The sequence below is a fragment of the Sander lucioperca genome, chromosome 6 (genome assembly GCF_008315115.2).
Source record: "Sander lucioperca isolate FBNREF2018 chromosome 6, SLUC_FBN_1.2, whole genome shotgun sequence".
Lineage (NCBI taxonomy): Eukaryota > Metazoa > Chordata > Actinopteri > Perciformes > Percidae > Sander > Sander lucioperca.
The window spans coordinates 4689762-4701205 of record NC_050178.1 but is presented as its reverse complement, the minus strand read 5'-3'; the positions used below and the strand labels follow the sequence as shown (position 1 = coordinate 4701205).

At 41.2% G+C, this 11444-nt stretch overlaps 1 protein-coding gene across 4 annotated transcripts in view; it reads right to left on the bottom strand.

Annotated features, from left to right (window-relative positions):
* Nucleotides 1-10415, bottom strand: part of pbrm1l (polybromo 1, like) — a 21220-nt gene extending 10805 nt beyond the window's left edge. For all 4 annotated transcript variants that reach the window (XM_031287401.2, XM_031287404.2, XM_031287403.2 and 1 more), the window contains exons 1-24: nt 10286-10415; nt 9795-9972; nt 9550-9647; nt 9188-9335; nt 8631-8780; nt 8342-8458; nt 8183-8251; nt 7986-8084; nt 7825-7910; nt 7597-7688; nt 7297-7513; nt 6945-7086; nt 6690-6775; nt 6207-6486; nt 6000-6105; nt 5011-5650; nt 3884-4104; nt 3583-3774; nt 3169-3326; nt 2832-3074; nt 2084-2229; nt 1793-1950; nt 1150-1333; nt 842-1049 (exon numbers count right to left, since the gene is read on the bottom strand). In XM_031287401.2, the coding sequence (XP_031143261.1) occupies nt 842-1049; nt 1150-1333; nt 1793-1950; nt 2084-2229; nt 2832-3074; nt 3169-3326; nt 3583-3774; nt 3884-4104; nt 5011-5650; nt 6000-6105; nt 6207-6486; nt 6690-6775; nt 6945-7086; nt 7297-7513; nt 7597-7688; nt 7825-7910; nt 7986-8084; nt 8183-8251; nt 8342-8458; nt 8631-8780; nt 9188-9335; nt 9550-9647; nt 9795-9938 (3984 nt within the window). In that variant the 5' untranslated portion in view covers nt 9939-9972; nt 10286-10415. The remainder of the gene's footprint in view (nt 1-841; nt 1050-1149; nt 1334-1792; nt 1951-2083; nt 2230-2831; nt 3075-3168; nt 3327-3582; nt 3775-3883; nt 4105-5010; nt 5651-5999; nt 6106-6206; nt 6487-6689; nt 6776-6944; nt 7087-7296; nt 7514-7596; nt 7689-7824; nt 7911-7985; nt 8085-8182; nt 8252-8341; nt 8459-8630; nt 8781-9187; nt 9336-9549; nt 9648-9794; nt 9973-10285) is intronic.
* Between the last annotated feature and the right edge of the window lie 1029 nt (nt 10416-11444).

The window sequence follows — 11444 nt, the reverse complement described above, 5'->3', positions numbered from 1 at the left end:
AAGAGCTAATCAGTCTGCACTCCGCAGAAAAAGCATAACTTAGCACGCTAATGCTACGCCGTACCTTGAGCTGATTTCTGTCATTCAAACAACTCTGAGTTGTAGTTTAAAACTTTTACAGCCATTTTAATAAAATGAAGTGTTTTATTCAGGCTCGAGTCCATACATGCAGTTAATGGATACAGGCACGCAGAACTGAAAGCTCGGTTGGCAACGATTAGCTCTGATTAGCGGTTAGCTCCGGTTAGCGGTTAGCTCCGTTATAAAGATATGAGTGGAGGAGCTGCCACTGAGAGGGGTAACAAGCAGACTGATAAATGACGTTCGGGGAGCTTTCACAGCAGCGGGGCAGCGTTGTTTCAACAGTTTTATTAGTACAGTTAATCCCACGGCAAGAACACCAGCAACTAGCTAACGTAACGATAGACTCTCTGAGCAAGTGCAACGTTCGGTGTCATGCACATGGCACGCAACTTCACGAGGGGAAGGGGCTGGAGGCAGCTCCTCTCTGTGCACTGTAAAAAAAAATACACTTGTATGTATGTATGTATGTATGTATGTATGTATATATATATATATATATATATATATATATACTATATTTTTACTTATTTAACTGTCTAGTGTGTAATTGTGTGTTGTTCATACTATAAAATGATTTATTGTTTGTCTTTGTTGAATAATACAGAAGACAAAGAGCTTAAAAAAAAATAATCGAATCGCAATCGCAATATTTGGGAAAAAAATCGCAATTAGATTATTTTCAAAAATCGTTCAGCCCTAGCCCTCGGACATAAGATTTACGCTTCTTTGTTTAAGGTCTTTGGAGGTGTATGGGTACCTGAGAAGGAGTGTATGGCATGGTGTCCATATCACTTGCAAGAGGGGTTTGCATCTGAGGCATAGAAGGCGTCTGGGGGGCCTCCTCGTCGTCGTCCATATCTTCCATATCATCATCAGCATCCTCGATATCTGCCAGTTTAACCTCAAGCTCACTGATCTTCTTGTCCAAAAGAGGTGATGCTTCCTTCTGTGGGACCATCAACTTCCTACGTAAAATTACCAGCACAAGAGAAAACAAACAAAAAAATCAGACTGGGCAAGAAACCGCCTTAAAATCAGAAGGAGCGCTCTGCTTGACTGACCAACCTGAAATAGTAGATCTCATCCTCCACCACTTTGGAAGAGTATGAGAAGCGTTTCAGACCCTTGAACTTTTTCATCTGCTTCTCTGTGTCAATGTAGCGGCTCTCGCAAAGCAGGAAATCCTCTTCTGAAACCTCGGTAGGTCTGCATGACAGGTAGTCCTTAAAGGAGGACACCATACATTTGCCTGGAGAGCAGACAGGAAGGATCAAACTTTGTTAATTAGATTGTTGGTCAATTACTTGATTAAGAATTCCCACTGACATTGGCAGGTCAAAAAGCCTCATATGTAAAAAGCAAAAAAACAGAAATTGTAGCTGTAATATAATATATGTAGTAATGTCAATTTCAGAAAAGGCAGGTGAATGGAATAGTTTGACATTTTGGGAAATATGCTTATTAACCTTCTGGTGGAGAGTTGGTCAACTAACTGCGCTAAGCACACAGCTAAGCTAACCAGCAGCTGGCTGTTGGCCTTATATTTAACAGACAGATATGCAAGTGATATTAATGTTCTTCTTATCTAACTCACTGCCAGACATCCTAACTTTTTTCCCCAACAACGTTGAACTATTCCTTTAAGTGCATGACATGAAGGATGTACTGGCTGACTGTCATGTGTGAACACAAGTTGTCAAAGCAATACCTATGACACAGGTAATGGGCAAGGTCTCCTCCAGAGGGCTCAGAAACACTTCTCTCTTGTAGAACATCTTTGTGGGTTCGTGCTCCGTTTCCTCGGGATGAATGAAGATGGGCCCAAAGAAGAAAGTAGTGCCATTCTGCACCCACAGCTTCTCTATCCTGCAGCCCAGTCAAGGGAGCCATGTTACCAATAGTTAATAACTCAATAACTATAACGCACAAATGTCACATCAGACCCTGTTTCAAAGAGAGGCCTTCTTACACTAAAAAGGCAAAATATAGCTTCACCCACCTGGCAACCCGGGGCTTTGACAGACCATGTGACTGGATGTAAACACAGTCTCCCACTTTAAACCACATGTTGTTGTGGCGTAACTGTTCATAATACTGACAGCCGGGCTCGCCTCCACTCATCTCCATAGGGACATCTTCTCTCTCCTAAACAGATAAACATGGACACACAGAGGACTCAGGTGTTTGTTTGCATTGTGACAAACAAACATTCATACTTGGAACTAACTTCTCCTCTGCTACCGTGCCCCTTGTCAAGACTTGCCTGCTACCACACTGAGATAATGAATTCCCTGTAGTCAGCTGGCTGACAGTGTTCTTGCTTGGCGACGCTATACTGTAGATTTCAATTTTCATTTAGACCTCGACACCAGCCTTATCCTTTAACTGAAGTTGATGAGAGGGCCAGTGTCCTGATAGTGAAGGCCTTTTGGGATTAGGCCAAATGCAGCACAATGCTGAAGGTTGAAATCACCTCATTATCTGTACCTATAACTTGTCTTTGTTGTGTCCTTTTATTTGCTTCTACAATGACCCAGTTTCCACAAAAGTAAAATACAAAAGGCTCCCACAGGATCATAAGGAGCTCAGAGGAACTATAAGGCCTTATTTTGAGCAAATTCCCTGTAGTCAAGGACATCAAGTATTCTTATCTTTAGGTCGGAAATAAAAAAAATAAAAAATGCAAAACTATAGAATAAATGTATTGCCATGTCCTAACCCTAGAAAAAATAGTGTCACCACCTCACCTTGTCCACAAAACTGCCACTGCCTGTATATGAAATTGTCAGTTTGTCCTGGTCAGGTTTGGCAAACATGGAAGCAACACGGACGACGGGCAACGGCACCTCCCGAGGGACCAATTTCACAGAGCTCACAGGCATGGCCCATATCTTGATCTTCTTGAAGGACTTGTTCCTGGCTGCGTAGCGGGATTCGCAGATGTACACATCCTCGGCTCTATAGCCCTCAGGTTGCATTTTGAAATAATCCTACAGAAAAAAAGCCATTGTTTGGTCAACAGATCCTTGTGTCAAAACAAAAACAATTGTTTATGTGTGGGTCATTTTCTGTAGAGGGTCTCACCTTTACAAACAGGACCACACATTTGCCCCGAACTTTACTGATAGACACTTTGTTGTAGTAGTCGCTCTTGAAGACCTCCTTTTCCAGGAACTTGCGTGTTGCCAGGTGGAAGGTTTCACTTGGCCTGTAGAACCAGCAGCCATAGAGCCACTTCCCACCTTTACACACAAGCCATTAACAAATAATCAATACAAGAAAGTTAAATTTGCAAAAATGTATTAGTAGTAGTAGTATTATAGTAAAATAAAATTAAAATTAAAAAAAAGGTACACTAAGGTTCTTTCTTATAATAAATTTGATTGATTGTTTTTTTTTTTTTGCCATAAAAGGTACATTTGCTGTTTATGACAGTATGTTTATAGTGCTAAATGATAATGATTTTTGCCAAGTTGACAAAAACTTAATGTGCGTTACCTGCTTCATCCTCCCACAGGCGTTCAATACAGACGATGTGTGGCTTCAGTTTCGGCTCTGACGGCTCCACGTAGACAAAGTCCCCCACATGATAGGTGCTGTTTTCAAAGCTGCAGTCCTGGCTGTACACACGCTCCGTCTCAGACTCTGACTGCCATGCCTCTCCTGGCAGGTCCTTGGCTTTCTCACCCTCTTTAGTTGAGTATATATAATGATTTCAAATTAATAGCACATCAACATATTAACATATTCCTCATACCAGTTCATTATCTCACACACACACACACACACACACACACACCTTTGTTATCCCCCTCCTCTTCCTCCATCTTCAGCTTGTCCTCCTCAATCTCTTTGGGAATTTTCTCCCTCTTTTCCTGCTCCACGTCATTGTGCAGGTGTTTTGATGTATAGATGAGTGCAGACGACTGCAGAATCTCTCCATTCTTGCATAGCTCATCCCTGATCTTAATGAAAAACTGTTGTAGTTCCACCGCATCCTCAAATATCTCGGAGTCAGTCCTGCAAATGCAAAAAAAGAAATTACATAAACACTGTGAACACAGCTTTGCTGTTTAATAGAGAATATTACAGTTTTGGCTTAAGGACCAGTATGCTGGTCTCCAAGAATGAAATGAGTTTTATTTACATTTTACTAGAGATGTTCCGATACTGCCTAAAACGCTGGTATCGGGAAGTACTGGAGTTTATGCACCGATCCGATACCACGTAATAAAGCCCTAAAGAAAGTAGTTTATTTATGTTCTTTTTCCGTTATAACTGACTGTCAAACTGCATAATAAAAGAACGTTCTGTGGCATTCATGTTTCACAAAGAGTTTAACCTGAGCCAGACCGACAACAAAGATAGAAATAATATCACATCCATACAGGGATAGTAGTATACAGTTCTTAAAACATAATGAAATGTATGACACACTGGTATCGGATCGGTACTCGGTATCGGCCGATACGCAAGTTCAGGTATCGGAATCGGTATCGGGAAGCAAAAAATGGTATCGGACCATCTCTACATTTTACACAAATACTTAAACAAAAGTATAATAAAAAACATGTTAATGCTGACTCGTAAATCTGGACCCAATCCACCAACTGGACGTCATAACACATATTATCCAAATTATGTTAGTAAACAGTAAACATAAAGTTAGAAAAAAAATCAAAGGGCTCTTGAAGTTATTAGTCAGCATGAGAGGATCAAAACAACTTTTTTGTGCAACTGGATATTGGTAAAAGTGATGTCATGCATCCAGTGTAAATGGTTAATGGCCTATTGAAAATTGCTGTTTCACAACAAGAGAAATTAGATGACTTTTTTTGTGTTTTTTTGTCCTGAGACTAAACAGAGCAAACACTTGTCTATCACTGACATAGCCTCCGACAGCCTTTCCAAAATAAGTTGATATACCTGTGTAGCCTCCTTGCCTTCTCCAGCACTTCAAACATGTGTTCCTGGAAGACATCCAGTCTCCTGTAGCGGCCACGGTCCACGTTCATCCTGATGACATCGAAGTTAAGCGGTGGTTTCTCAGGGGCATCTGGATCCACAGCGGGGATCTCAGCCAGCGAGTCGCTGTAGCATCGGCCCTCTTCATCCTGGTGGCCCAGCACGGACACAAACAGGTTCCTGATCAGCTCCCGCACCAGAGGTCCCACAGCAGGAGGCCCAGAGTCCTCGCCTCCCTCCTGCTGCTTGCGTGTCTCAAGCAGCACCCGGTGCAACACTAGAGCATCCCGGTAGATCAGAGACTCCGGCTCATTGTAAATGCAGGCGTTGTTGAACATGAGAGCAAAGTCCTCCACCAGGGCTTCGACGTCTTGGTAACGGCCGGCCGCCATATGGCTCCGCAGGCGCTCCATATCGATGGGTCTCTTGATTGTAGCATAGTAGTCAGGCAACTCTGCACGAGATGGCAGACGAAGGAAGATTGTGCTTAGACGCCGACCTCGACGGTCGGTGAAGTTTCGCACAGCATCGTAGAGCTCATTTAACCTCTGCTGGAGAGGAGTGAGGTATTTGGACTTCTTTGGAGAAACACCACTCTTTCCTACATAAACAAAAAGAATGCCCTTAAGATTAGACACACAACTGTAAAACCAAAATGATTTCCTAGAAACTGTGGTATAAACAGCAACATGAGGACCCTCAATAGAGTGCAGATCTCTGCAAAGACCTAATAGTCTCTCGGGTCGCCATTATTTTCACAGCTGCCATTGTGAGCCTCTGTGAGTTCATTTTTATACCATAATGAAATTAAGCTTATGGCTGCCTCGAAGGTTAGAAAATGCTACAATGTTGTGGTATATTTTAGAAAATTTTCGGCAATGCTGTAAAATGTATCCGACTTAACATAAATGGGCTAAAACATGCAAAAATACTGATGTGATCAAACTTACTTAGTTTCAGTTTGGGAGATCCCACATCTTCTTCTTCAGGCAGAGGTCCCAACTCCTTACGCTTGTCCTTCAGTATCTTCTCCAGAATATCAGCATCATTATACACCTACGTTAACCATCCAAAAAATTGGTAGTATTAGAAAAATATAGCTCATGTCAAGATCGTTTTGCATTAACGTTGCATACTTTACTGTATGAACTGTCTACCTGAGATCCCTCCTCGTTGTAATGCCGGGCGTTACGGAACATCAACTTCATGTCTTCCATCAGAGCTTCTTCTGTCGCGTAGCGTTCATTGCGGACGTTGTGCTCAATGGTCTTCAGGTCCATTGGTTCAAGGATGACTTTATAGTAGTCAGGGTAGTCCTTCTTTGATGGTTTGACCATAAACAGATCGCAAAGACGACGACTGGTGCCAACCTCCCTAGCCTCGGTCACAGCGGCGTATAAGGTTTTCATTCGGTTCTTTTTGACATTTTTCTTGTGGCTAAAAAAAAAAAAGAATTGAAGTAGAATATGAATGAGCTTGAATGGCAACACAGACAACAAATAAGGCTTCAGGAGTGATGCACTTTGTTATGTTGTCCGCAAGCAAACTACAGATTCTTAATTTTTTAAGAGAAATAGCAATGGATCCAAAATTCGAAGAAAAAAAAGAAATCTCAAAAGGAGAGAGAAAAACCTGCATACCTTTTCCTCTTGATGCTCCCTGCATCAGATGACAGAATGCTGTCTCCATCCTCATCGTCTCTCCTGAGAAGTTCCCTCTTTTTGGCCTACACCAACAGACAGACGGATACCTCAGTGGACAATTACATTCACTGGGCTATTCCTGATATATGCTTCATTGTCTGTGTCAAATTATGGCTAGTTTTTTTTCCCTTTCATTCTTGGCTTAACTAGAATAAAAACATCTTCCAACATAACCGGCCAGCATTTCCTTACCTGCAAGATCTGCTGAAGCCTAAAGGCCCGTTTGTAAATGCTTGAGTTAGGCATGTTGTAGCGCTTTGCGTTCTCAAACATCAGAGTGAGGTCAGCCTCCATCTGCTCCAGACTTTCATACTCGCCGTTCTTCATCTTTGCCCTTAAAAATGATCAAAAAAGGTTATCAAGGACTTGAATTTCTCTTAATTATAACATCACGTCACGTCATTTGCTGGTAAAAGGTGCATCTACCACACCACTAGGTGTAATAAAAATTTAAAAAAAAAATCCACAAATAAAACCCATCACTAACTTTTTAACACTCTGTCATCCTGCCTCTCAACATATCTACGGAAGGGTCATTCCTTACCGGATCTGCTGCAGAGCGATGGGTTGTTTGATCTGCTGAAAGTAGTCTGGATACTCCCTGCGAGAGGGCAGGTGCTGGAAAGGTTCAGAGAAGACCTGGCCCTGGTTGTTCCTGGCACCCCTCACAGCTTCATACAGCTGGAAGATTGGGTTGCTCATCTCCATACTAGAACTCTGACTCTCAGCCTCTGACTCTCCCTCGTCGTAGCACACAGAGCCTGCAAACATTTACACAAACTGTTATTTTTTTCAACACAAACACAAGCTAGATTACTCCGCAGCCCAAAGCACTAATGCTTACCAGAGAGCACAGGGTCGTCCTCACTCTCTGAGCCATAGTGAAGAGCTACACTGACTCCAGACAGTCGGTCCCCCTGGCCAGACCTGCGATTTCTGAATAGTAACAGTAAAGACAAGACATTCATCATGTAGATTCTGAAAAAATCTGTTTTCTGTCAGGGAGTGATTTGCTGATATGTATTTGAGACAAAAATAATACACTAAAAACTATGCAATTGTCGTTTAATACCTGATGCGTAGACTAGATTTAGTGGGTTCAGCGTGTTCAAGTTCAGTCTTCCGCTGGATGAAGACTTTCTTTATGGTGTTAGCATCCTATACAATACAAAAGAACAATTGTTAATATTTGGGATGTTACATCAAAAAATAAAAACAAGAAAAAGAGTTTACCTTGAAAACCTGAGATCCTGGTTCATTGTATGTTTTGGCATTTTTGGCCATCAGGTCAATGTCCTTGGCCATGGCATTGACACTTTTATAGAATCCAATCTATGCAAATAAAGTAAAATTAGTGCTGGCTATAACAAAACACCATGAAGAGTTTTTTTTTAAGATGAATGATGCACGACAAAGCAATCAGTCACTACCTGTATTCTTTGAGCGATCGTTCTCAGATCTATTGGCTCCTTTATAATGGCATAGTAGTCTGGGTAATGCTGGGAAAGACAGACAGGCCTGTAAATGTCAAGAATGCGTAACAATTTCAGGGGCAGCATTTGAAGTCCAAAGACTCTTCAAGGACTTACCATTTTGGAAGGTAATTTCTGGAACAGTTCACTGACCAGACGCCCTGAGGGATCAGCGTGTGACACTATAGCCTCCAAGAGTTGCTCAAGCACCTCCTTCAAATTGCCAGTTGGGGTCTAAAGGATAAATATCCATACATTAATTCTTTGGTCCTTGTTATTTGCAACAACAAACACATTTCCATGGAAAGCATATTAATCTACTTAACCCAAACACACCTCCATTTAAAAAACATGAATAAATACATGTTTAATTTTTTATGAGGTTACACACGGGAAATTAATGTACCTCATCTTCAATGGACATTCCTGGATTGTCCAAGATATCATCGCCATCTTCATCATCCTCATCTCCGTCCCCGGGTTGCACAAACTCACTCCTTGTTTGCAAATATACCTCCCACAGCTTGCATGCAGCTTGATACTCCTCAGTGTCACGCTGAGTTGTTAAAAATGAAAAGGAACATATACAGTTTTGAAAATATGGCTTGACACAATAATTCTCCAGTTACAATAATACATATAAAGAAATAAATACTGTACCAGTACTTTAGGGCTGCCCCCTCTTTGTCGAATAATCGGTCGTGTTAGTCTTATTCGACTAAGATTTCTTAAGTCAATTAGTCTTTTTTTGTTATCCTTTTTCGTGCTTATATAACGACTTATTTCGAAGAAACTTATCAGCAAATCTGTGGTAAAAACAGGATTTAAAAGTGGTGCTTTTGCATGATTGTTTGTGGAGAAACTCAGTTTACAGATCTGTCGGTTAAATCAACTAATCGATTAGTCAACTAAGAATTTTGTTAGCAGTGGAGGACAGCCCTACAGTACGTTTTGTCTCCCTACCTTGTAGAATGATCTGGCATTGTTGAACATGAGCTGGAAATCTGCAGTAAGCTGCTCCACATCATTATAATCTTCTGACTTCAATTTACACTGAATTTTTGTCATATCAATTGGCTGGGAAACCACTTCATAATAATCAGGCTGATTCCTGAAAGAGAACAAAAGCGATCAGACATCACTGTAATCTCCTTATGTCTGAGCCCCACCCACCAGTCAGACTGTCAAATCTCAATATGACATGCACAGTGTATGATGGTTGGTATCCACGTTTACTGCAAGGGTTATCTTGGACAGTTCCACCCACAATTATTTTAGCCAATTTTAAGGTTTACTCGGGCCTTAAAGTTTATGTTTTACAATACCTTCTCTTTGGTACCCTGAGGAAAACTTCACAAAGCTGCCTGCCTTGGTCATCCTTGTGATCCCTGACAGCATTGAACAGCTCATGGCATACAGCAATCTGGAGGGAACACGTAACGTTAATAAAAATCTCACAATTGTTAACTAATGCACACATTATGAATAAGAGAAAATGTAACATTATTTTAAGATCGATTAAACCATACAAAGCCTGGTGCAAAAACATACAAATACAAAGCGCATTTACCGTATCTACCGGAGGAACATTAGATATTCTTCTTTTTTTTCTTCCACTTCCAGGCGTAGAGGATAAGGTATCATCGAGGTCCCCCCCTCCACTAACACTGCTGGAGGGTGAAGTGGCTCTTCTCCTCTTGGAGCTCGCTGACATCGCTGGTTGCTTTAACAACAGGCTAGCCCGCTAGCTACAAACAAACAAAAATACAAAAGCTGAAGTTACTGTCGATTAACACGCGATTCATTAAAGTTAAAGGGAACATTGTTCGTCCATCTCGATATTCCACAACAAGGCTAAAATCGGAACAAGAGCAAACTCAACCGGTTAGCGTTAGCACCTCTCGGATGTGTAAAACAAAGCAGACAGGCTGTTAGCATGTTATCCTTGCTGGATAGCCGCTTTCCTAACAACAAAGCCAAGCTAATATTCTAAAGTTACCAAAAACACGTGCAAGCTGGGATTAATAAAGAAATACATTGATTTTCAAAAGCAAATCTTACCCAAAACTCGGCAAAGCTTGGCGTAGTTCCCTGAGCAAAAAAAATGTAACGCCTAGCTGGCTAGCGTGTGTTGTTTGAAAACTTCTGTCCGGAAGTCGACGTTGTGTTTGTGTGTAGAGAAGGAAAGCGCCCCCTGAGACAGTGCTGCCCCCTTCAGTGTAGGAGTAGTAATGCACCAAATAATGTACTAGCCATTGACTAAATGTTTTACTTATAGTAATATTAATAGGCCTCCAAGAGAGAGTGTTTCAAGATGGCTGAGGTAGAAATGGCAAGTAGCCTATTAAACCCCATAACTCTATAACGACAACAACAACCTTTATTTATATGTAGCACTTCCAAAGATGTGTTTACAAAGTGTTAATTAACTTTGTGCACAGTGTATGCTTTTATGTGGAGCTAGATGTGCTGGTAATTGTGAGATGAACATGCATCAAAAACAATGTTTTTGGTTCATGATGAGTCTGATGAAGCTCTAAGCGAAACACATTGCTCTTGTTGTCAGTGTTTAATAAAAAGATTTTTGATCAATATGTTTTTATGGACTGAGTGTGCAGTCGCTACCTTAAACATTTTTGATGGTGACAGTTTTATTCCTGCAAAGTAGAGCACTTTATGGGTTTGACCATGGTCCAATATAATGACCAATCAGCTGTGTTATTACAGGGCTGTTGATAGTGTTTGTATTCAGTCTGTGAATCCAAAATTGGGTGGCGTCATATACAAAAGTGCTTATTTACATCTAACTTAATTGTCTAGAAATGTACCTGTTGAAGGTGAGCACAATCAAAGTCAAAATCTCAGTATTTACTGCCTTTGGTTGTCTGCTGGGACCAGGGGTTGGATGGTTTGGGGATGGGCCGGGTAATAGAAATGATCTGCTGTTGTGTTTACAGCATGATGCAATATAGACCTCCAGAATATATTCAACTGTTATGCATCTACCTGAGAATAAAAGAGAAACACCAAAAAAATACAAGATGCACATCATCATTCACCATCAATGTCCTCTGTTTGTTAACACCTTGTGGACAATTAATCCCCTGCAAGTGTAGCCTTCATTAGGCCTTTTGGTTTAAAACGTAGGCCTAGCCTACTCCTTCATTGTGCGGCATATTTTCAAGATTTGCATTTTACACAGGCCGTTTGTGTGTGCCAT